The 26,295-nt window shown below is 42.9% G+C and overlaps 2 protein-coding genes across 2 annotated transcripts in view; both read right to left on the bottom strand.

Annotated features, from left to right (window-relative positions):
• Nucleotides 1–1,341: 1,341 nt before the first annotated feature.
• LOC138894042 (uncharacterized) lies at nucleotides 1,342–1,917 on the bottom strand. The gene has a single exon (XM_070178716.1). It carries the CDS (start codon nucleotides 1,915–1,917, stop codon nucleotides 1,342–1,344), a length of 576 nt encoding a protein of 191 aa, XP_070034817.1.
• Nucleotides 1,918–2,238: 321 nt separating this feature from the next.
• LOC138894041 (uncharacterized) overlaps nucleotides 2,239–26,295 on the bottom strand; it is a 28,840-nt gene continuing 4,783 nt past the window's right edge. Inside the window, exon 2 of the mRNA XM_070178715.1 lies at nucleotides 2,239–2,479. Within this exon, the coding sequence (XP_070034816.1) occupies nucleotides 2,239–2,479 (241 nt within the window). The remainder of the gene's footprint in view (nucleotides 2,480–26,295) is intronic.

Genomic DNA, 26,295 nt, shown 5'->3' with positions numbered 1-26,295 from the left:
AACATCGTAATCTTTCAATAACTCAAGCCATCGCCTCTATTGCAAATTCAAGTCTTTTTGCTTGAAGATATATTGCAGGCTTTTATGATCTGTGAATACATCAACATGAACACCATATAAATAATGCCGCCATATCTTAAGTGCATGGACAACCGCAGCTAACTCGAGGTCATGGGTTGGATAATTCTGCTCGTGCTTCCTTAACTGCCTTGAAGCATATGCAATTACCTTCCCATGTTGCATCAGGACACATCCTAACTCGACACCTGAGGCATCACAATACATGGTATAACCATTTGGACCCTCTAGAAGCGTTAAAACTGGCGCTGAAGTCAACATGTTCTTAAGTTCTTGGAAACTCTGCTCGCAAGCCTCTGTCCACTGAAACTTAGTTGCTTTCTGCGTCAGCTTTGTCAATGGTGCCGAAAGGGAAGGAAAAGCCTCTACGAACCTCCGGTAGTATCCTGCTAAGCCTAGAAAGCTACGAACCTCTGTCGGAGTGGTAGGTCTAGGCCAGGATTTCACAGCCTCAATCTTCTGAGTGTCTACCTTTATACCTCCATCGGATAAAATGTGCCCCAAGAATGCTACAGACTTCAACCAAAACTCATATTTAGAGAACTTAGCATATAATTTACTATCAAGGAGGGTTTGGAGTACCGTTCGCTGGTGGTCCGCATGCTCATCCTATGAACGTGAATAAACCAGAATATCATCAATAAATACTATCACGAACAGATCTAAAAATGGCCGGAATAGGCTATTCATCAAGTCCATAAATATGGCAGGTGCATTCGTCAACCCGAAGGACATGACAAGGAACTCGAAGTGGCCATATCGGGTCCTGAAAGCTGTCTTGGATTCATTTTTCTCCCGAACTCTGACCTGGTGGTACCCCGACCTCAAATCTATCTTTGAAAAGCATCTAGCTCCCTGCAACTGATCAAACAAGTCATCTATCCTTGGAAGGATATACTTATTCTTAATAGTTACCTTGTTCAGCTGCCTATAATCGATACACATCCTTAGCGAGCCATCTTTCTTCCGTACAAACAGTACCAGTGCACCCCAAGGTGAGGTACTGGGCCTGATGAAACCTTTCTACAGCAAATCTTTTAACTGCTCCTTCAACTCCTTCAATTTGGCAGGTGCCATTCTATACGGAGGGATGGATATTGGTTGAGTTCCCGGAAGCAAATCGATGCCAAAACCAATCTCTTGCTCTGGAGGAATACCTGGAAGTTCATCTGGAAATACATCTGCATACTCTTTGACTACTCGAATAGACTGAAGTGTAGGTATCTCAGCATCTGCATCTCTAACTCGCACAATATGATAAATTCACCCTTTGGCGATCATTTTCCTATCCTTCAGATAGGAAATAAACCTACCTCTGGGTGTCGCTGTATTACCTACCCATTCAAGGACTGGCTCACCCAAAAAATGAAATCTGGCTGTCTTTGCTCGATAATCAACTGTGGCATAGCAAGCTGCCAACCAATCCATGCCCATGATAGCATCAAAATCCAACATCTCTAGCTCAACTAGGTCGGCTGAGGTCTGACGACCACAAACTGACATCGTACAACCTTGGTAAACCCGTCTAGCAATAATCGATTCTCCAACCGGTGTAGATACCGTAAAAGGATCACTTAGTATTTTAGGCACTATATCAAACTTCGCCGTGATAAATGGGGTAATACACAATAAAGTAGATCCTGGGTCTATCAAGGCATAAGCATCGTGAGAGTAAATGGTCAACATACCTGTCACAACGTCTGGTGAAGACTCCTGGTCCTGTCGACCAGCTAAAGCATAGCTACAATTCTTGTGACCACCTGAAATGGAACCTCTACCTCTGCCTTGACCTCTACCAGTCGAAGACTGATACTCACGCCCTGAAGGATGCGCAGACATAATTGATCATGTTGCTGAATTCACTGGTTGTGCCATACCCCCAGAATCTCTATTTGGAAAATCTTGCATCATATTCCCCGGACGTCCACATGTATAACAAGCACCGAAATCGGCTTGGCATTGGCCCAAGTGTCCTCTACCACAGATGTCACACTGCGGCAGAAATGACCATGTTTGCCTTGAACCTCGTTATCGCTTCAAACTCGACGCCCGTGAGCTCTTACCTGGTCTTGACTGAGTATAACGGTCATACTTGTAACCCTGTAACTGAGGTGGCAGAGGCCTAGGTGGCCATTCGAAGTATCAGGGCCTATAACTGCCCTAAGACTGCTCCTGAGACCTGGCAAATCTTATCCTCTTACGCTGCCATGACTCAGTCCTCTCTGTACCCTGCTGCCGACGCCTATCCCTTTTTATATTCTGGGCGAATTCCTGAATCCGGGAGATATCCATACTATTCTGCAATGCAGCAGTGGCACATGCCTCAATCAACTCTAGAGCCAATCCTGCTATAAACATGTGAATCCTGTCCCGCATAGTAGCAACTATGGATGGTGCATATCTGGCCAATGAGTCAAAATGGAGACTATACTCTCGAACACTCATATTACCCTGCTTGAGGGATAGAAACTGATCGACTCGAGCCTGTCGGATCTCCCGCGGTAAGTACTGGTCAAGGAAGGCATCTGAAAAATTCTCCCAAATAGCTGGAGGTGCATCACGTCCCCTGGACCTCTCCCATCCCTCGTACCAAAGGATGGCTATATCTCGGAGTCGAAAAGCTGCTAGCTCAACTGCCTCTTTCTCCGTGGCATGCATAACACGAAAGATCCTGTGAAGCTGATCTATGAAATCCTGCGGGTCCTCCCTCTGATCTGTCCCCGTGAACTCTGGGGGACTCAAAGCAATAAACTCTCGGACCCTTGAACTCCCAGACCCCTCAGAAGTTCCTGCACTAGCTGATGCCCTAGCCTGTTGCTGGGTAGCTACCAACTGTGTCAACAAATGCACCGCACTCCTCAAGTCCTGATCTGATGGAAGTGGAGGGGGAACTGGATGTGCGGTTTCCCTAGGAATCTCCGTAGTTGGTGGAGGAGCCGGTAATGGCTGAGTAGGGGTCTCACCTTGAGCCTCAGACTGGGCCCCATCTACTGGGGGTACCCTGCTGGTCCCCTCACCTACTGCTGTATCTCTCCTCTGGCTAGCCGTAGTCTTCCTAGTCACCGTCATCTGTGCATGCAAACACCAACACATAAGTTTAATTCAAATTTCCTATAACTCAGTTCTATAGCACGATTTAGATTTCAAAGAAGGGTAACCAACTCCTAAATGCCCTGTAGCCCCCTGCTTATATAATGTAGTGCACCAAACATCTATAAACAAGACCCTACTAGACACGACTTGTAGACTCCCTAGGACAGAACTGCTCTGACAAACCAACAAAATATACATACAAGGCCTACAAGCCCAACATACTGCACTAACTGACAAGTTATGTCCACAAGCCTCTACTGATTGATGTACCGTGATCGGAACAGGGCCCTGACCTACCCATAACCTATATACGTAAATACACAAGATGTACACAAAACTTCTAGACCCAGCAACTCCGAAGGATGTGGAGCTTACAGATAAAGCTGAACTTGGGCAATACCTACTGAGGAGGTCTACCCGCCTGTCTGTCTGAACCTGCACGCATGAAATGCAGCATCCTTTAACTGGGAGTCAAAGATGATATGGAGATATACTTACCTGCTAATACTGACTCAACTCTCTCAATATAGTAAGTAAAATAAGTGTCCGGCTCTATAATAGGGCTGCTTATCGGGCGGATTGGGCGGTTAATTACTCTTAACGGTTTGGCTTAACGGTTATCGGCTTTTAAATATATTAATCCGCTAGCCACCCGATAAGATATCGAGCGGATTGGTATCGGTATAGCTCTTATCGGGCAGTTTATCGGCCTAATTCAATCTATATTGCGTGCATTAATTGTTTGTTAACCGCCTAGCATACAAATTCAGAATAGGGTTGTCATGGCTCTCATGTAGGTGGCTCCAGCATTCTTCAAACCAAACGACATCATTTTGTAATAGTATATTCCCCATGGTGTGATAAAGGCTGTCTTTTCAGCATCCTCTTCATCCATCCAGATCTGATGGTATCCTGCGAAGCAATCCACAACGTATTGGAGTTTATGCTTGACGCAGTTGTAAATCAGTATGTGTATGTTGGGCAACGGGAAATCATCCTTAGGACTTGCTCTGTTCAAATCTCGGTAATCGACACACACTCTAACTTTCCCATTTTTCTTCAGAACTGGCACAATGTTAGCCAACCAAGTCAGATATTCGACCACTCGGAGAACCTTGGCTTTGATTTACTTGGTGACCTCCTCTTTTATCTTCAAACTCATATCCAGATTGAACTTTCTGAGCTTCTACTTTACTGGTGGACATATAGTATTTGTGGGTAGTTTGTGCGCAACTATGGATGTGCTTAAACCAGTCATATCATCATAGGACCATGCAAAGATGTCTTCATATTCCTTTAGGAATCTGATGTACTCTTCCTTCTCTAACGGTGATAGATGAATACTTTTTTTTCAGAACACATTGTAGTCTACATTACATCCCAAAGCAAACTATGATATGATGTAATTAAGGAAAAAGTAGTTCTAATGGATATGCCACTGTAACTCTTGCTAGCTATAACATGGATCATACAACGATATCAAATTTCATTGAGATAACTATGTGATTGCTTGGGTTTAGATGCAAAGGAACAATTTCAGTAGTTTAGCTCATTAAATATAATGGTATCTAAGCTTTTATTAATTTATTCATAGCACAACGAAGCAAAATTACAATAAATGTGCGGTCCTTCCCTTTGTTTCTTGTTCATTTCTCTTAGAAAGGTAACAATATATTAATAATTAACACAAAGGCTGTGCTGGAGGCATACTTATAATTTTAAAAAGCAAAGATATGAGCTTGCTCTTCATACTAGGGCACTAAGATGGAGTGATGGAAGCCTGGACGTCGACGAGATAGAGTACTGCGGGTGGCTACTGGAGTGCTGGTTGAATTTCTATTGAAGCTGGTTGAATTATGGTCGAATAAAGAGAACCATAATTCTGCCGGTGGCGGTTGAATTAGGCGTTAGGGTTCTGATTATTTAGGAATTAGGCGTTAGAACTTAGAGATAGAGTACTGGAAGAAGTGGAAGGGTTTTTGATATTTAATATATATATATATATATATATATCCGTTAAGAAAATTGAATAATTCGCCCCCAAACCGATAAGCCGTTAATTAAAAAAATTCAATCCGTTTCCCGTCCGTTAAATCGTTAACCCGATACCAATAAGCCATTAAGCTTCGGTTTCGGTTCGGGTTTCGGTTTCGGTTCGGTTTTAAACACCCCTACTCTATAAGGCTCGGACACATGTAACTGCTCCGCCATAGTAAGCTTGCTTATAGGCACTCGACCATACTAGGCTTTGTATCTCGGCCATTCTGGGCTCACTCATAGGTGCTCAGCCATAGTAGGCTCGGTATATAACTTACCATCTGATCAGAGGTTGCCCAATAGGGGCCTGCTCATCGATTATAGCTCGATGGTAATGAAAATACTGTAATATTATATATATAGGCTCTCTCCTCTCTTGACTGGAAGAAGACAATACTCAATTAAATATGAAGTCCTGATAAGGGGAATACTATAATTTATGAGACTAGGATAATGTATATAAATTCGGGAGTATGGAATTCTCTTTATGCCTCGTTATCAAACACATCTAATTACGAGATCATGCCAAAATGAAGGAAGGGCTTAGCCTTAACATACCTGGAGTAGGGAAAAATTCGTATGATATTCTTGAGAAGGATTACACCGTACTACCTTAGAATCAAAAAATCCCGTTGCTATTATAATATGGAGTCTCGTATGAATTTCCAAATCCCCTCACCTTCGTTCTTGGCTTTGCCTTTCTGTATAACTCCCTTACCAAATGGAGTTTGATATTAATTCAAGATAAGTGTAGGAATGATTATCGTTCTTGGCTTTGCATTCTGTATAACTCCCTTACCAAATGAAGTTTGGTATTAATTCAAGATAAGTGTAGGGATGATTATCGTTCTTGGCTTTGCATTCTATATGACTCCCTTACCAAATAAAGTTTGGTATTAATTCAAGATAAGTGTAGGGATGAGTATTGTGACTTCTCTTTCTACGTGTTTGCAAGGAGTGGATTAGGATATTATCCATGTGTCCTCTTAATTCAATGGTCTAAAGTCAAGAGTCACTTATCCAATATTCCTCCACTTGCTGCCACGTGAGGGGGGGCTTTGTCCCCACCTACAATTATCCATAAATCCTTAATTACATGGTTAATCTCCCATTAAACTAATAATTAATCAATTACCCATATAATTAAGAATTATCTCAAATTACTTAAAATACTACTCATTTTTAATACACTTTATACATCATACTATCATGGTCATGTGGTACCTTGTATGGCACTAGTCCATAAATACGGGGTATTATAGCTTGGACCGTATTTTATCCCAAATTACCAAACTTTGACGAAACACATTTTCTTCTATTTGCTTACCCTCTGCCATTCACGAATTTACTCATCACGTGTTTGAAATAGCATAATGCTTATAATCCCAAAATAACCTCATTCCTCAACTTACATCGATTAACTTACGACGAGACTTTAACGTATGAAAACGCGAGACGTAACAACTAAAAGCAGCAATGAAGTTGAAACAATGACTAGCACAACAAAGTAAGCTACATAGAACCAAACAAATAATGCAACGCGGAGGAAGACAATCAATAGTATGCTAAGAAAACAACGATCAGAGACAAGTGCACAAAAAAAGGGGATATGACAAATGAGCCCTCTCGAGGTACTGCCTCGTAGTCTAAAATCGTAAATGAATCACAACGGCACGACAAAAACCTTGTGCCACAATGACATTCGGACGATAGAAACCTTGTGCCACAATAACATCCGCATGGTAGAAACCTCGTGCCACAATAACATCCGCACGGTATAAACCTCGCGCCATAATAACATCCGCACGCCAGAAACCTCGTGCCACAATAACATCCACACGGCAAAAACCTTGTGCCACAATGACATTCGGACGATAGAAACCTTGTGCCACAATAACATTCGCATGGTAGAAACCTCTTGCCACACAACACTGAATACCACAACAACAACGACAATAACAAAAGAGTACAACGAGTAATTCAACTCAAGAACTCCTAAACACAAAAAAAGACGGAAGAACGAACTCACAAGGAAAGACACAACAAGAAATAATGGTACAAAATAGCAATAGCTCAACAAGGAAGGGATAATGTGTAGCAATGATCCCACATAAGTACAATTCAATGATAAGAGGGAGAACATGAATCAATGACTTGAATTAAGGGTAAGTCAACAATGATAAGGGATTACAAATCTTCACTTAGGGTGGAGCAATTACGGAAGTGATTCAGCAAATTCAGTTAAGGATAACCAGATTATGGAAAAGATAATAATAACTTCAATCAAGGATAAATAATTACGAGAAGGATAGCATAGCAATAAAATAGGCAACAACTTCAGTTAGGGCACATAAGAGTTTAATCAGCAATAAGGGTAAAACATGGAGCAATTAATTCCAATTAAGACACGTAAGGGTGATTTATTAAATGGGGGATTTAACATAGCAAAAGAACTTCATATCTAATGAACATAAGAACCTAAGATCCCTAAACGGTCAAATTTACACAAATAAGCCCGAGCACGTACTCGTCACCTCGCGTATGCGGACTTCACATGACACAATTAGCACCAAGACTCAAATCCTAAAGGGTAGTTTCTCCCACACAAGGTTAGGCAAGATATTTACCTCAAACCACGCTCAATCAATCAATTAGAAGGCCCTTCCCTCGATTTTCTAACTCCGAACGGCTCGAATCTAGCCAAAATAATTTTATACTATAAATATAATTATAGGAAACTAATTTAAATAATAAAATAATGATCTTAGCTAAGAATTGAAAAATCGCTCTAAAAAGTCGTCCCGGGTCCCGCATCTCGGAACCTGACCAAAATTACTAAAACCAAACACCCATTCGATAACTAGTCCAACCATGCAAGAATTACCAAATTCCGATAACAAAATCGACCTCCAAATCTTAAATTTCTGTTTTTGAAAAGGTTTACAAAAATCCCAATTTCTTCCATTAAAGCTCGAATTAAACGATGAATATAACCATGGATTTATGAAATATAATCATTTTCGGATATAGAACACTTACCCAAGTCGAAGTCGTGAAGAAATCCTCAAAATTACCCAAGAACCGACCTCCAAAAATCCCAAAACGAAATAAGAAAAATGACTAAGTTTGATCCCTTAACAATCTGTCCAGTTTCGCTTCTGCGGACATATTTGTCGCACATGCGAGCCCGCTTCTGCAAGCAAAATCCTGCTTCTGCATTCTCTCTGCTTCTGCGAGCACTGTTGCAGATGCGAAAGAAATTCTGCTTCTGCGGGAAACCACCAAACTGCCAGCTTCCGCTTCTGCGTGTTGGAATGCGCTTGCACTTCTGCGGACAAGTTGCTTCTTCTGCGGCCTGGTCCATCAGTCTCTGCCCAGCTTCCCTTTAGTCGCTTCTGCAAGGAGAACCTCGCTTTTTCAAGGTCGCTTCTGCGAGGCCGCTTCTGTGATCAAGCTTCCGTAGAAGCGATTGCACCAGCAAGTCCAAAATTCCAGCATTTCCTTAAGTCCAAAAATCGATCCGTTAACCATCCGAAATCCACCCAAGGCCCTCGGGACCTTAACCAAATATTCCAACACATCCCAAAATACAATACTAACTTAGTCGAGGCCTCAAACCTTATAAAATAACGCCGAAACTATGAATCGCACCTCGAATTAAATTATGAGTTTTTAAATCTTCCAACGTCTATAATTTGCGCCGAAACGTATCAAATCAATCGGGAATTACTTCAAAATTTTCACACAACTAATAAATAATTCCATGGACCTTTTCCAATTTCCAAAATCGAAATCCAACCCCGTTATCAACAATTCAACCTTCGGCCAAACTTATAAATATTTTAAAACTTCAACTTTTTCAATTTTTTTCCAAAATTCGCCAAATTGTCATACGGACTTTCAAATCTAAATCCGGACATACGTCTAAGTACGAAATCATCATACGAAGCAATAAGAATCATCAAAACTTTATTCCGGAGTCCTTTGCTCAAAAGTCAAACTCCGGTCAACTCTTTTCATTTAAGCTTCAAAACCAAAATCGTTCTTTCAATTTAATTCTGAATCATCCGAAAACCGAACTCGACCGCACACGCAAGTCACAATACATATTACGACAAGTCGGGTCGTTACATTAAGCTGCTGAACGGACGTTAATTCTCAAAATGACAAGTCGGGTCATTACATTATTATTATTTAATTGACTGGTATTTTATTTAATGTATGTTTCTGTTAGTAAAAACAATGTTAAAATTTAATGCTAAATACAGTTGAATACATCATACATCTATGTCCATGTTTTCACAAATAACAGGTGTCATGACCTAAAATCCACCTAGTCGTGATGGCACCTCCAACCCGTCAGATAAGCCAATTAGCAACTAACCAATTTAAATGAGATTTATTATGAAAGAAATGAGATTATAACCACTTTTATACAAGGACTTCCCAAGGACTGGTAGTACAAATCATGAATTTCTAAGATTAGAATTTACAAAGTTGGTATGAAATAAATACATCCTCTATTTGAAATATACATAAACAGACTTTTATAAATCTAAGGCTATCATGAACAAGAGGCAGCTACCACCAGAAGACATGTACGTCTTCAAATACCGCTCCCGTCGATCACGGCAACATTAGCATCCAATATCTGCACGCAAGGTGCAAAAGTGTAGTATGAGTACAACCGACTCCATGCACTCAATAAGTAACAAACCTAACCTTAGGTTGAAAGTAGTGACGAGTTAGAACACAGGTCAAAGCCCAACACCAATAGCCAACAACAACTCATAACAATATAAAAAAAAGCGGTACAGGATATAACTCAGAAAATATAATGTTCAGTTCGTTCACAATTCCAGAAAATAGGCATGCTTTTCAAGTATATCAGTGAAAACCCAAATCTTTTACCGAAAGCACCAAAATATGAGTAAGTTTTCAAAAGTCGTGATTTTTCCTTCCAAAACTGTTCAATAAGGTAAATGCTTCATTATAAAATGGCATGAGGAAAAGTACATCTCTATACCTACATGTCAATGTGCATGTGAAGTCATGAATGACGCAATATCGTATAGCATGAGGAAAATGCATCTCTATGACTGTATGTCAAGTGTGCATATCAATGCAATGCAACATAGTGAACAACCATATGCATACTCTCAGAGTATCAATCCACTCAGTCCTCCCAATCACTCGGCACTCACACTCGCACTCAATAGGTACTTGCGCTCACTGGGTGTGTGTGCAGAATCTAGAGGGGCTCTTTAAGCCCAAGTGCTATAATTCGTACGGACAACTCACGTGCTGCACGAAAAACTCACGTGCTATAATATCAATATCTGGATCCGCACGGAAAACTCACATGATGCAGGGACATCTCACGTGCTATAGTATCAATATCTGGATCCGCACAGACAACTCACGTGCTGCACGGACAACTCACGTGCTATAGTATCAATATCTCAAAATCAGGCCCTCGGCCTCACTCAGTCATCGATCTCTCCAGTCTCTCGGGCTCACAATGTTATGAAACTAGCCCAAAATGATGATATACTGTGTCAATAAATAAGAACAGAGACTGAGATATGATATGCATTGAATGAACAGGACTGAGTATGAAATTGCAATGTAAGCAAATAACTCCACAACAGTAATGACCTCAGTGGGTCCCTACAGAATAAGTATGTAGCCTAAACATGGTTTCAAACATGGATCACAGCTCAATAGCTCTAGCACGTAGAGATTTCATGTTTATAGATAAGTTCAGGTAACTACATAACACAATAGAAATAACGGAGTTACAATTCACACGGTGCACGCCCACACGCCCGTCACCTAGCATGTGCGTCACCTCAACAACAAACACATAAAACGTATAATCAGGTTCAAACCCTCAGCTCCAATATTAGAAGAGTTACTTACCTCGAACAGGCCAATTCCAATACCGAGCAAGCCAAGCGATGCTCCAAAATGCCATCCAGCATGTCCCGACCTCCGAATGGCTCGAATCTAGCCAAAAGCAACTCAAATACTTCAAGTAAAGCCCAAGGAAATATTTCCAATTGATAAAGGTCGAATCTTAATCAAAAACCCGAAATCGACCCAAAAGCCCAACCCGGCCCCGCACCTCGGAACCCAATGAAACTCATAAAATCCGACAACACATTCAATTACGAGCCCAACCATACTAGTTTCATTAAAATCCAACTCCGAGTCGACATTCAAAACTCAAAAACTCACTCTATGAGACTTTAGGCTAAAATTCCCAACTTTTCTCTTTAAAGCCCATAATCCAATTACCAAAAATAAAGATAAAACATCGAAATATAATCAAAACCGAGTTTAGAACACTTAGCCCAATCTTTGTGATGAAATTTTCCTCCAAACATCTCCTCAATCCGAGTCCCACGTCTCAAAATATGAACAAAACGACCAAACCCTCGATTTAAAGCTTCTGCCCAGTCATTCCGCTTCTGCGGACACAAGAGCCGCTTCTGCGGACTCCACTAGCCAGCTGACTCCTCGCACCTGCGGATCTCCATCCGCTTTTGCTCAACTGCAGGTGTGAAGCCAAACGCGCTTCTGCGCTCCTTCTCGTTTCGGCGCCCAGGGCCATTGCTTCTGCGGGGCCGCAGATGCGCCCCAATTTCCGCTTCTGCGATCTTCCCCAGCCAAGCCTACTTGCGCTTCTGCAATCAACTTTCCGTATTTGCGGACTCGCATCTGCGCCCATTCTTCCGCAGACGCGGAAACACCAGAACTAGCATACCTCCAGCAATGCAATATGAAACAAAAATGATCCGAACCTCATCCAGAACTCACCCGGGCCATCCGGGACCCCGTCCGAATATACCAACAAGTTCCATAATATAACACGGACCTACTCGAGGCATCAAATCACGTATAACAACATCGAAATGACGAAGCTCACCTCAATTCGAACTAGAATGAACTTTGGACTTTCAATTTCCACAATTCACGCCGAAACATATCAAATCAACCCTGAATGAACTCAAATTTTGCATGGAAGTCATAAACGACATGACAAACCTATTCCAATTTCAAGAATCAGATTCCGATCCCGATATCAAAAAGTCAACTCCCCGGTCAAACTTCAAAACTTAAATTTCCTATTTTTGCCATTTCTAGCCAAATTCAACTACAGAGATACAGAGCTATTGGAATCATCAAAACTCTATTCCAGGGTCGTTTACACATAAGTCAACATCCGGTCAACTATTTCAACTTAAGCTTTAAATCTTGGAACTATGTATTCCAATTCATTCTGAACCCTCTCCGACGAGTCGCATAATTAATATTGAACACATGATAAGTAGTAAATGGGGAAACAAGGTTGTAATACTCAAAACGACCGACCGGGTCACTACATTCTCCCCCACTTAAATATACGTTCATCCTTGAACGTGCCAAGAGTTGTTCCTAAGCCTTTAAATCACCGTTCCACCCTACCATGCACATACCCGGGGGTGATCCCATGTCACCCTATTCTATGTAGGCTTGACAACACAACATAACTGAAAATCATTAATTCAACCTTAGCCTATAACCTTGGAATTCAATTTCCCACATTCAGAATTTCTTTTCAAGACCTGAATCTCACATCTACACACTGTATAAGTCTGAACATACTGTATCAAGCCATAACCATAACCCCATATATAATCACATAACATACTACACAACTCGCATACTCGCAGCACCATTTCCGATCACAGTAACTACTCAAAACCAACCTGGTACTAGTATTAAACCCCATAACAACAAAACCTCGTTCCAAAACATTCGTACATTGCTGATAATGAAAGAAACACGCGGAATCACATAACCACTTATCAGATCAACAAGTCATGGAGCTCTCTCACCCCAACCATAACCATAATCACTTTCTAAGTCGATCAACGACATTATCCTTTCAAATATACCACAGTCAAATCAGATAACACCCATTCTAGCCCCGATGACCTCATCTTATCAAATACAAGCTACTCTACTGACATGCCATACCAACACTACCCGGGGCCACAAAACGTGCAATCCTTGCGCCAATACGCAACATTTCAAGTGTACTCAAATATAGAAAATGACTCAAACGAGAGAACCATCCCGCAACTTCAACAAGTACCACCACAACCGCAATGCTACAAACCCATCATACATAGTAGAACCAAAACACACGAATCTAAAACAAAGGATCATATCCCGACGTAACCCCGCTGCAATGGGTGACCCCATCCAAACACTGGTCCATATGAAATACCTCCAGCTACCATGCTCAAAACTAACAACCGCGCGCAATTTGACATCAAGTACCCAAGGTGCAGGACCATAACCACGGAGAAGTAGATAGCACAATATACCACAGTTCGGAGAGAACATACCCAAATGCGCAATCAATCATTCAACACCCTAATATACATCTCGCTCAAATTCCTCTATAAGGCCTAAACAGAACCGCACCATGTGTGCTTATAACCAACAAATCACAACCCCTCGTAGCGTAGAGGAGTAACACATAGATCATATCAGAGCATGAATAAGCTCCACTCTAACCGAATGGCACATCTCCCGATAATAGCAGTACGGAGTCGACCAATCCGACCCGGTGTAGAATACACATCCTCGTTGGGCCTACCAATGGGCCCCAAATCAACTCTGGTCATCCACAAATAGATAAATAATTCTCCAAAAGTCCACAATGACCTAACCACAACATATACTATTATCGGGCTAGCCTTAGCCACAACTTCATAGTCCACAATCACGAAACGCTCTGCTTCTGAGAACTCATAGTCTCCAAATTCATAGAACACACGAATCAACATATCTGCTCCCAACTCCACCGCTCGAATGTCTAACATATATCTCATACACGATCATCCCATCATGAATACTCCCATAATTCTTCCGTGCCACATAGCAAAATCTGACTAACGGTGGTCGATCAACCAGGCGAGTACCGCAATATCAATGAAGCATCCGTAAGTCAAAACACAGTGCAACTTTTGAAATATACACTCTCCTCAGGCAATACCAAATAGTTATAGAATTCATCTAAACCTCAAAACCCATCGATGCTGCCTAAGAATTCATGACCTCCCCTTCAAATCTGAACCGCGACCTTGCACATACCAATCTCGATCCTACACAACACACCACCGTTATCATGCTATCACATGAAAAGTACGAGAATCTCATAATCAACTCTCAGTCCAGCAGAAATACATACTCAATTAGCCAGGAACCTTTTATTTGATCTCATCCAGGAGAAACTCACAACACGCAACACGCTCCCCACGCCAACAGGAATATACACCTCGAACCGTGGTAGAAAGCCTTGAGAACACTTTGAAATCCATTTGCGCATAACCCAGCCATCAGAACTGAGTCCCTATAACTCAACCACGCCACGCAGGTCGCCAAAACACATGAGCATTGCCACGAAACACTTGTAGAGACTCGCTGCATCATAAGTACCCAAAGAACTTATCATATCCTTTACCGTGCTGATCCAACCTGCTACCAGGCTGTCCTATTTCCCCGAGTTCTTTCCTAAGAATCCCCAAGTTGACACTTCTTCTTGCCAAAACACCACGATGCTTACCCAAAGCTCACCACCGGAGATTCTAGCATATAACCACACTGCCCTATGGACCATAAGCCGATGTATTCCCTCTCAAGCACCCCAAAAGTACCACAACTGAGACACTCACTCTGAAGAGACCTTCTGTGAATCTAAAGCCGTTAACTTCACCTTCCTGATGCTGAAATGTATAATCCAAAATGATATAAACATCCCGTGAGTCTCGACACCATCCATTGAAAAAACTCGGATGCTAACCATATACCGGTCCAGAAAATTCTCAATTGCTGCATATATAAATCTTGAACCCATTAGACCCTTCTCGAGAGTCATCCACTCTGTTCAAATCCCAATTGTGCCGCCCAAATGAGCTGAATGACATGTGCCCTATTAGCACAACAACACCCAAGAAAGTAACCTTGCCTTAACAAAATCGATCAAATTCATACCCCATGCACACTACATCCTTCACACATAATAACTCAATTCATTTCCATGATTTCCATATGCCCATAAAGTGTAATATAATCTGTATTCAGAAATTCCCTTACTCGACTCATCCTCGAAGCCAGCCTCTGCAAGTCATAACTGATTCACAGTATACCTCAAACCGAAGCCAGTACAACACATAACCACGCAATTAAATTGTCGATAGCAGACTCCCCCACTTGGTTCAAAGCCATATAACAAAACACTCGATAAATCATAATACCCATACTCTACTACTGCCAAAATCCCGCACTGAAGTTCAACTAAATCCTTCCTACGCTCACATAACACAACCCATATAGTACCTCCATTCATCTACTAAGCTAGCATACATCCACATGACGATCAGGTCAACTTTCTCAACCAAATTCAAATTCGAATCTCAACACATATACCCCGCTGGTAGAAAAGAAACTCTCCAAACAATTTTTATAAGGATCACAGCTCCGTAGATTACTCCGTAGGAGATAACCCACCTGCTTAGCCTCAATTTGGCATCTTGCCATGCCTTTTCACAGCCATGATTACTACGCCATCACTTAATCCTCCTGAGTCTGAACTCACAATAAGACATGAAATCTACTTTGTCCCACAAATAAACAACATGAAGGATTCCGCATTACGAGCATAACTCGAGACTATACAACAAATTAGGACAGAAATCAAACAGCCAATAGTCCTTTTTACAACTCAAGCAAACTATTCTCGTCACAATCAAACCATCAAAACACATCCCGTAGTCATATCATACTCATCATATAGCCATCCAGCCACTCACCGAGCCATAATTTCCACTAATAGGGACACTACCGGACATATAAGTCCCAAAGAATGTACTCACACACAACCAAAAACTCCGTGCTCAAGCTACCGTCAAACCCTGGCCTCAAGTCCTCCAGACTAGCCCATCATCATCACACCGAAGTCACATCTCACACATCATCCATGGAATCACAAGCCGGCAATGCACATCTGATACCGAGCGTTCACATGCGCATACGAATGCATGGAAGGAATTCAAGAGTTACACTCCAACCTGGACCAATGCCGCATGATAAAAAATGAAAGATGGGAAATTAATCCTAAATGCCGTGTAGCCTCTCGAAGATAGGTATGGACGTCATCATACCGATCCGCAAGACTCCACTAGACACTTGCTCATGACTTGTAGAACCTATGAACCTAGAGCTCTGATACCAACTTGTCACGACCCAAAATCCACCTAGTCATGATGGCACCTAACCCAACCCGTCAGGTAAGCCAATTAACAACTAACCAATTTAAATGAGATTTATTATGAAAGAAATGAGATTACAACCGGCTTTATACAAGGACTTCCCAAGGACTAGTAGTACAAATCATGAACTTCTAAGATTAGAATTTACAAAGTTGGTATAAAATAAATACATCCTCTGTTCGAAATGTACATAAACAAACTTTTATAAATCTAAGGCTACCATGAACAAGAGGCAGCTACCACCAGAACACATGTACGTCTTCAAATCCCGCTTATGTCGATCACGGCAACATCAACATCCAATATCTACATTCAAGGTGCAGAAGTGTAGTACGAGTACAACCGATCCCATGTACTCAATAAGTAACAAACCTAACCTTAGGTTGAAAATAGTGACGAGTTGGAGCATAGGACAAAGCCCAACACCAATAGCAAACAACAACTCTTAACAATATAATAAAAAGCGGTACAGGAAATAACTCAGAAATATAATGTTCAGCTCGTTCACAATTTCAGAAAATAGGCATGCTTTTCAAGTATATCAGTGAAAACCCAAATATTTTACCGAAAGCAACAAAATATGAGTAAGTTTGCAAAAGTCATGATTTTTCCTTCCAAAACTGTTCAACAGGTAAATGCTTCATTATCAAATGGCATGAGGAAAAGTACATCTCTATGCCTACATGTCAATGTGCATGTGAAGTCATGAATGACGCAATATCGTATAGCATAAGGAAAATGCATCTCTATGACTATATGTCAAGTGTGCATGTCAATGTAATACAACATAATGAACAACCATATGCATACTCTCAGAGTATCAATACACTCAGTCCTCCCAATCACTCGGCACTCGCACTCGCACTCGTACTCAATAGGTACCTGTGCTCACTGGGGGTGTGTGCAGACTCCGGAGGGGCTCCTTCATCCCAAGCGCTATAATTTATACGGACAACTCACGTGCTGCACGGATAACTCAGTTGCTATAATATCAATATATGGATCCGCACGGACAACTCACGTGCTGCACGGACAACTCATGTGCTATAGTATCAATATCTGGATTCGCACGGACAACTCACGTGCTATAGTATCAATATCTCAAATCAGGCCCTCGTCCTCACTCAGTCATCAATCTCTCTAGCCTCTCGGTCTCACAATGTCATGAAACTAGCCCAAAATGATGATATGATGTGTCAATAAATAACAACAGAGACTAAGATATGATATATAATAAATAAACAGGACTGAGTATGAAATTGCAATGTAAGCAAATAACTCAACAACAGTAATGACCTCAGTGTGTCCCAACAGAATAAGTATGTAGCCTAGACATGGTTTCTAACATGGATCACAGTCCAATAGCTTTAGCACATAGAGATATCATGTTTACAGATAAGTTCAGGTAACTACACAACACCATTGAAATAACGGAGTTACAATTCACACGGTGCACGCCCACACGCCCGTCACCTAGCATGTGCGTTACCTTAACAACAAACACATAACACACATAATCTGCGTTCATACCCTCAACTCCAAGATTAGAAAATTTACTTACCTCGAACAAGCCAATTGCAATACCGATCAAGCCAAGCGATGCTCCAAAATGCCATCCCACGCGTACCGACCTCTAAATGGCTCAAATCTAGCCAAAAGCAACTCAAATACATCAAATAAAGCCCAAGGAAACAATTCCAATTGATAATGGTCGAATCTTAATCAAAAACCCGAAATCGACCCAAAAGCCCAACCCGGGTCCTCACCTCAAAACTCGATGAAACTCACAAAATCCGATAACCCATTCAATTACGAGTCCAACCATACTAGTTTCATTCAAATTCGACTCCGAGTCGACATTCAAAACTCAAAAACTCACTCTATGAGACTTTAGGCTAAAATTCCCAACTTTTCTCTTTAAAGCCCATAATCTAATTACCAGAAATGAAAATAAAATATCAAAATATAATAAAAACCGAGTTTAGAACACTTAGCCCAATCCTTGTGATGAAATTTTCCTCCAAAAATCGCCTCAATCCGAGTCCCACATCTCAAAATATGAACAAAATGACCAAACCTTCGATTTTAAGCTTTTGCCCAGTCATTCCGCTTCTGTAGACACCAGAGCCGTTTCTGCGGCGTCGCTTCTGCGACACGAGCTCTGCTTCTGCGGACTCCACTAGCCAGCCGACTCCTTGCACCTGCGGATCTCCATTCGCTTCTGCGCAACCGCATGTGCGAAGACAAACACGCTTCTGCGCTCCTCCTCGCTACTACGCCCAAGGCCCTCGCTTTTGCGGGGCCGCATATGCGCTCCAATTTACGCTTCTGAGATCTTCCCCAACCAAGCCTACTTGCGCTTTTGCGATCAACTGTCTGCATCTGCGGACTCGCATCTGCGCCCATTCTTCCGCAGATGCGGAAACACCAGAACCAGCATACCTCCAGCAATGCAATATGAAACAAAAATGATCCGAACCTCGTCCGAAACTCATCCGGGCCACCCGAGACCCCGTCCGAATACACCAACAAGTGCCATAACATAAAACAGACCTATTCGAGGCCTCAAATCACATATAATAACATCAAAACGACGAATCACACCTCAATTCGAACTAGAAAGAACTTTGGGCTTTCGGCTTCCACAATTCGTGCCGAAACATATCAAATCAACCCGGAATGAACTCAAATTTTGCACACAAGTCATAAACGACATGACGAACCTATTCCAATTTCCAGAGTCGGATTTCGATCCCGATATAAAAAAGTCAACTCCCCGGTCAAACTTCCAAACTTAAATTTCCTATTTTCGTCATTTCAACCCAAATTCAACTACGGACTTCAAAACAAATATTCAGACACACTCCTAAGTCCGAAATGACCATACATCGCTATTGGAATCATCAAAACTCTATTCCAAGGTCATTTACACATAAGTCAATATCCGGTCAACTGTTTCAACTTAAGCTTTAAATCTTGGAACTAATTGTTCGAATTCATTCTGAACCCTCTCCGATGAGTAGCATAATTAATATTGAACACAGGGCTGTATTACTCATTCTGAACCAGCCGGGTCGTTACAACAGGAATACAACAGAATAAATGATACAGTTTTACAGCTACACATTTAATTCAATGTTATAAATATTTTATACAATACAAGTGAATACATGTATATACATAATTGCCCATATACATAAAGAAGAGTATATTAGTAATCATACATCAAATATTATTTACATTGAGTGTATTACTATTTTCAGATGAAATACAACAACATTCAACCAACCGCTAGTGAGATTGTAGTTATTCAGGTGCCTTCGGGTGGCGTTGATGTAAACATAAGTCCACTTCATACAAACCATAATTGTCACGACCCGAAATTTCCCACCGACGGGACCGTGATGGCGCCTAACATTTCACTTGCCAGGAAAGCCAACGTTAGAGAATCATTAAACCAATTCCTTATTTTCATTCATTAAGTAACAATAATTAACTAAAATAAAATATAATATGTGCGGAATATCATAAAAAAATATATTAATTACTACCGCCCGGATCTGGAGTCACAATTCAAGAGCATTCTAGAATTTACTACAAGTAATAGTCTGAAAGAAATACAACTGTCTGAATAAACGAAACAGTAGAACAAAAATGATAGGGGACTTCAAGGTCTGTGGACGCCGACAGATCTACCTTGAGTCTCCGGACAACTGACTAATAGCAAAATCTCGATTAACCAGAGCCGGTATCAAAATTTGTAGAGAAAGTGCAGAGTGCAGCATCAGTACAACCGACCCCATGTACTGGTAAGTGTCGAGCCTAACCTCGACGAAGTAGTGATTAGGCTAAGGCAAGGCACCTACAATGATCAGTGAATACCTCACATGGCACGCCGTAAAGATAGTGCCTCCAAATCTTCAGCGCGTGAACAATGGCTGCCAACTCTACATCATGAACAGGTAATTCTTCTCGTGAACCTTCAGCTGCCATGAAGCATATGCAATAACCTTGCCACCCTGCATCAATACCACACCCAGACCAATACGAGATGCGTCACAATATACTGTATAAGATCCTGAACCTGTGGGTAACACCAATACCGGTGCCGTAGTCAAAACTGTCTTGAGCTTCTGAAAGCTCACTTCACACTCGTCTAACCACCTGAACAGGGCACCCTTCTGGGTCAATCTGGTCAACGGGGCTCCTATGGATGAAAACCCCTCCACAAATCGATGGTAATAGCCTGCCAAACCCAGGAAACTACAGATCTCTATAGCTGATGTGGGTCTAGGCCAGTTCTGGACTGCCTCAATCTTCATAGGATCCACCTGAATACCCTCTGCTGATACAACATGACCCAAGAAAGCAACTGAACTCAGCCAAAACTCGCATTTTGAGAACTTAGCATATAATTGGTTGTCTTTCAGAGTCTGAAGAACGATCCAAAGGTGCTGCTCATGCTCCTCTCGACTGTGGGAGTAGATCAAGATATCATCAATAAACACAACTACAAAGGAATCCAAGTAGGGTTTGAACACCCGATTCATCAAATCCATGAAGGCTGCTGGGGCATTTGTCAGCCCAAATGACATCACTAAAAACTCATAATGCCCATACCGAGTTCGAAAAGCTGTCTTAGGAACATCAGATGCCCTAATCCTCAATTGATGGTAGCCAGATCTCAAATCAATCTTTGAAAACACCTTGGCACCCTGAAGCTGATCAAATAAATTGTCAATCCTCGGCAATGGATACTTGTTCTTGATGGTGACTTTGTTCAACTGCCGATAATCTATGCACATCCTCATCGATCCATCTTTCTTCTTCACAAACAACATAGGTGCACCCCAGGGCGAGACACTAGGTCTGATGAAGCCCTTATCAAGCAAATCTTGTAACTGCTCATTCAATTCTTTCAACTCTGGCGGGGCCATGTGATATGGCAGAATGAAAATAGTCTGAGTGCTTAGAGCCAAATCAATGTAGAAACCAATATCCCTGTCGGGTGGCATCCCCGGCAGGTCTGCAGGAAACACCTCTAGAAACTCACGAACAACCGGAACCAAATCTATGGAAGGAACCTCTACACTAGAATCGCGGACATAAGCCAAATAAGCTAGACGCCCCTTCTCGATCATATGCCGAGCCTTTACGTAAAAGATAACCCTGCTGGTAGAATGGGCGAGATTCCCCTCTCCACTCTAATCGAGGCAACCCCTGCAAGGCTAGGGTCACCGTCTTGGCGTGATAATCTAATATAGCATGATAAGGTGACAGCCAATCCATACCAGTATGACATCAAAATCAACCATGTCGAGATGTAAAAGATCTACACGAGTCTCAAGACTCCCAATGGTGACCACACACGAACGATAAATACGATCTACAACAATAGCATCTCCCACTGGAGTAGACACATATACAAGAGCACTCAAGGAATCACAGGGCACAACCAAATAGGAAGCAAAATAGGATGACACATAGGAGTAAGTAGATCCCGGATCAAATAGAACTGAAGCATCTCTACTGTAAAATGAAACAGTACCTGTGATAACAGCGTCAGATGACTCAGCCTCAGGCCTGGCTGGGAAAGCATAACACCGGGGCTGGGCCCCACTACCCTGAACTACGTCCCTGGGACGGCCTCTAGCTGGCCGGTCTTCACCTCTAACGGCTTGACCTCCACCTCTAACTGTCTGGCCCCTACCTCTGGCTGCCTGACCCCTGCCTCTGGCAGGCTGAGTAGGTGGTGTAGCAATTGGTGCCGGAACCATGGCACGAGAACTCTGATGCTGTGAGTTGCCCGTTGCCCGAGGGCAAAATCTGGCAATGTGCCTCGGGTCACCACAAATATAACATAACCTCGGCGGCTGTGACTGCTGACCCTGAAACTGACCCTGTCGACCTGAATCACCACCCTGATAACTCTGGAGTGGAGGTGCACAAATAGGAGCTGGTGGTGCACTGTAGACTAGCTGGTCGGAATAATGCATCTGAGGGCCACGACTACCTGAGGCACCGTGGGATGCCCGGAGCGCTGAATGAAATGGCATAGGAGGATGGCCTCTACCAAAAGTACTCCTGCCTCTATATGAGGCACCGCTGAACTCACCGGAATGACGAGGCCTCTTGTCAGACCCCTGACCTCCTTGAGTAAGAACCATCTCGACTCGTCTGGCGACATTAGCAGCCGCCTGAAAAGAAATCTCACTCCCAGTCTCCTTAGCCATCTGCAATCTGATAGGCTGAGCAAGTCCATCAATAAACCTCCTCACCCTCTCTCTCTCGGTGGGAAGCAAAAGAATGGCATGACGGGACAAATCCACAAAACGGGTCTCATACTGAGTAACCATCATCTCACCCTGCTGGAGACGCTCAAACTGACGGCGACGCTCCTCCCTTAATGTGATAGGCAGAAACATCTCTATGAAGAGCTGAGAGAACTGGTCCCAAGTAAAACCAGGCGACCCAGTTGGTCTAGTCAACAAGTAATCTCTCCACCATTTCTTGGCGTAACCAGTCATTTGAAATGCAGCAAAATCGACCCCATTGGTCTCCACTATACCCATGTTCCGTAGAACCTCGTGACAGCTATCAAGATACTGCTGGGGGTCCTCTGAAAGGGCACCACTGAAGTGAATAGGAAAGAGCTTGGTAAACCTGTCCAATCTCCATAAAGCCTGAGAAGACATAGCTGGCACATCTCCTACCTGTGCCGCAATAACGGGCTGAACTAATCTGACTGGCTGAGCTGCTGGAGCCTGATACTAGGGAGCCACCTGCTCCGGAGCGGGAGTGGTAGGAGTATGGGCTCCTCCTCCAGCCTGAGAGACTGCTGGTGCCATGGGGAATGCGCCAATCTGGGCCACACTCTCCATAAGGCCTACCAAACGGACCAAAGCGTCCTGAAGTACTGGGGTAGCAATGAACCCCTCCGGAACCTGAGCTGGTCCGATAGGAATAGTCTGGGCTGGAACCTTCTCGCCAATCTCTATATGAGGCTCCACTGCTGGGGCTGCTGCTCGGGTCCTAGGCTGAGCCCTGCCCCTGCCTCGGCCTCTGGCACGGCCTCGGCCTCGACCTCTGCCTCGTGCATGAGCTATCATTGGAGGCTCTGGCTACTGCTCAGCTGAGGAAGCGGTATGTGTTCTCTCCATCTGCGAGAGAATAAGAGTAGAAGAGTTTAATTAGTGTTGAGAAAGCAAAATCGCACGACAAAGAAGAATAGAAGTGAAACTTGTTCCTAAACGTCATAGCCTCTGGAAGATAAGCACAGACGTCTCCGTACCGATCCTCCAGACTCTACTAAGCTTGCTCTTGAATCATGAGACCTATGTAACCTAGTGCTCTGATACCAACTATCACGACCCAAAATTTCCCACCGATGGGACCGTGTTGGCGCCTAACATTTCACTTGCCAGGCAAGCCAACGTTAGAGAATCATTAAACCAATTCCTTATTTTCGTTCATTAAGTAACAATAATTAACTAAAATGAAATATAATAAATGCGGAATATCATAAAAAAGGTATTAATTACTACCACCCGTATCTGGAGTCATAATTCACGAGCATTCTAGAATTTACTACAAGTAATAGTCTGAAAGAAATACAACTGTCTGAATAAAAGAAACAGTAGAACATAAATGATAGATGGGGACCTCAAGGTCTGTGGACGCCGACAAATCTACTTTTAGTCTCGGATCAGCGGACCATTAGCAAAATCTCGATTAACCAGAGCCGGTATCAAAATCTGCACAGAAAGTGCAAAGTGCAGCATCAGTACAACCGACCCCATGTACTGGTAAGTGTCGAGCCTAACCTCGACGAAGTAGTGACGAGGCTAAGGCAAGGCACCTACAATGATCAGTGAATACCTCACATGGCACGCCGTAAAGATAGTGCCTCCAAATCTTCAGCGCGTGAACAATGGCTGCCAGCTCTAGATCATGAACAGGGTAATTCTTCTCGTGAACCTTCAGCTGCCGTGAAGCATATGCAATAACCTTGCCACCCTGCATCAATACCACACCCAGACCAATACGAGATGTGTCACAATATACTGTATAAGATCCTGAACCTGTGGGTAACACCAATACCGGTGCCGTAGTCAAAACTGTCTTGAGCTTCTGAAAGCTCGCTTCACACTCGTCTGACAACCTGAAGAGGGCACCCTTCTGGGTCAATCTGGTCAACGGGGCTCCTATGGATGAAAACCCCTCCACAAATCGACGGTAATAGCCTGCCAAACCCAGGAAACTACGGATCTCTGGAGCTGATGTGAGTCTAGGCCAGTTCTGGACTGCCTCAATCTTCATAGGATCCACCTGAATACCCTCTGCTGATACAACGTGACCCAAGAAAGCAACTGAACTCAACCAAAACTCGCATTTTGAGAACTTAGCATATAATTGGTTGTCTTTCAGAGTCTGAAGAACGATCCAAAGGTGCTGCTCATGCTCCTCTCGACTGTGGGAGTAGATCAAGATATCATCAATAAACACAACCACAAAGGAATCCAAGTAGGGTTTGAACACCCGATTCATCAAATCCATGAAGGCTGCTGGGGCATTTGTCAGCCCAAATGACATCACTAAAAACTCAAAATGCCCATACCGAGTTCGAAAAGCTGTCTTAGGAACATCAGATGCCCTAATCCTCAATTGATGGTAGCCAGATCTCAAATCAATCTTTGAAAACACCTTGGCACCCTGAAGCTGATCAAATAAATTGTCAATCCTCGGCAATGGATACTTGTTCTTGATGGTGACTTTGTTCAACTGCCGATAATCTATGCACATCCTCATCGATCCATCTTTCTTCTTCACAAACAACATAGGTGCACCCCAGGGCGAGACACTAGGTCTGATGAAGTCCTTATCAAGCAAATCTTGTAACTGCTCATTCAATTCTTTCAACTCTGGCGGGGCCATGCGATATGGCAGAATGAAAATAGTCTGAGTGCTTAGAGCCAAATCAATGCAGAAATCAATATCCCTGTCGGATGGCATCCCCGGCAGGTCTGCAGGAAACACCTCTGGAAACTCACAAACAACCGGAACCGAATCTATGGAAGGAACCTCTACACTAGAATCGCGGACATAAGCCAAATAAGCTAGACACCCCTTCTCGACCATATGCCGAGGCTTTACATAAGAGATAACCCTGCTGGATGAATGGGCGAGATTCCCATCTCCACTCTAATCGAGGCAACCCCTGCAAGGCTAGGGTCACCGTCTTGGCATGACAATCTAATATAGCATGATAAGGTGACAGCCAATCCATACCAGTATGACATCAAAATCAACCATGTCGAGATGTAGAAGATCTACACGAGTCTCAAGACTCCCAATGGTGACCACACACGAATGATAAATACGATCTACAACAATAGCATCTCCCACTGGAGTAGACACATATACAAGAGCACTCAAGGAATCACACGGCACAACCAAATAGGAAGCAAAATAGGATGACACATAGGAGTAAGTAGATCCCGGATCAAATAGACTGAAGCATCTCTACTGCAAAATGAAACAGTACCTGTGATAACAGCGTCAGATGACTCAGCCTCAGGCCTGGCTGGGAAAGTATAACACCGGGGCTGGGCCCCACTACCCTGAACTACGTTCCTGGGACGGCCTCTAGCTGGCCGGTCTTCACCTCTAACGGCTTGACCTCCACCTCTAACTGTCTGGCCCCTACCTCTGGCTGCCTGACCCCTGCCTCTGGCTGGCTGAGCAGGTGGTGTAGCAACTG

The sequence above is a fragment of the Nicotiana tomentosiformis genome, chromosome 6 (genome assembly GCF_000390325.3).
Source record: "Nicotiana tomentosiformis chromosome 6, ASM39032v3, whole genome shotgun sequence".
NCBI lineage: Eukaryota > Viridiplantae > Streptophyta > Magnoliopsida > Solanales > Solanaceae > Nicotiana > Nicotiana tomentosiformis.
The sequence above is the reverse complement of the archived record's forward strand: the minus strand, read 5'-3'. Positions and strand labels throughout refer to the sequence as shown.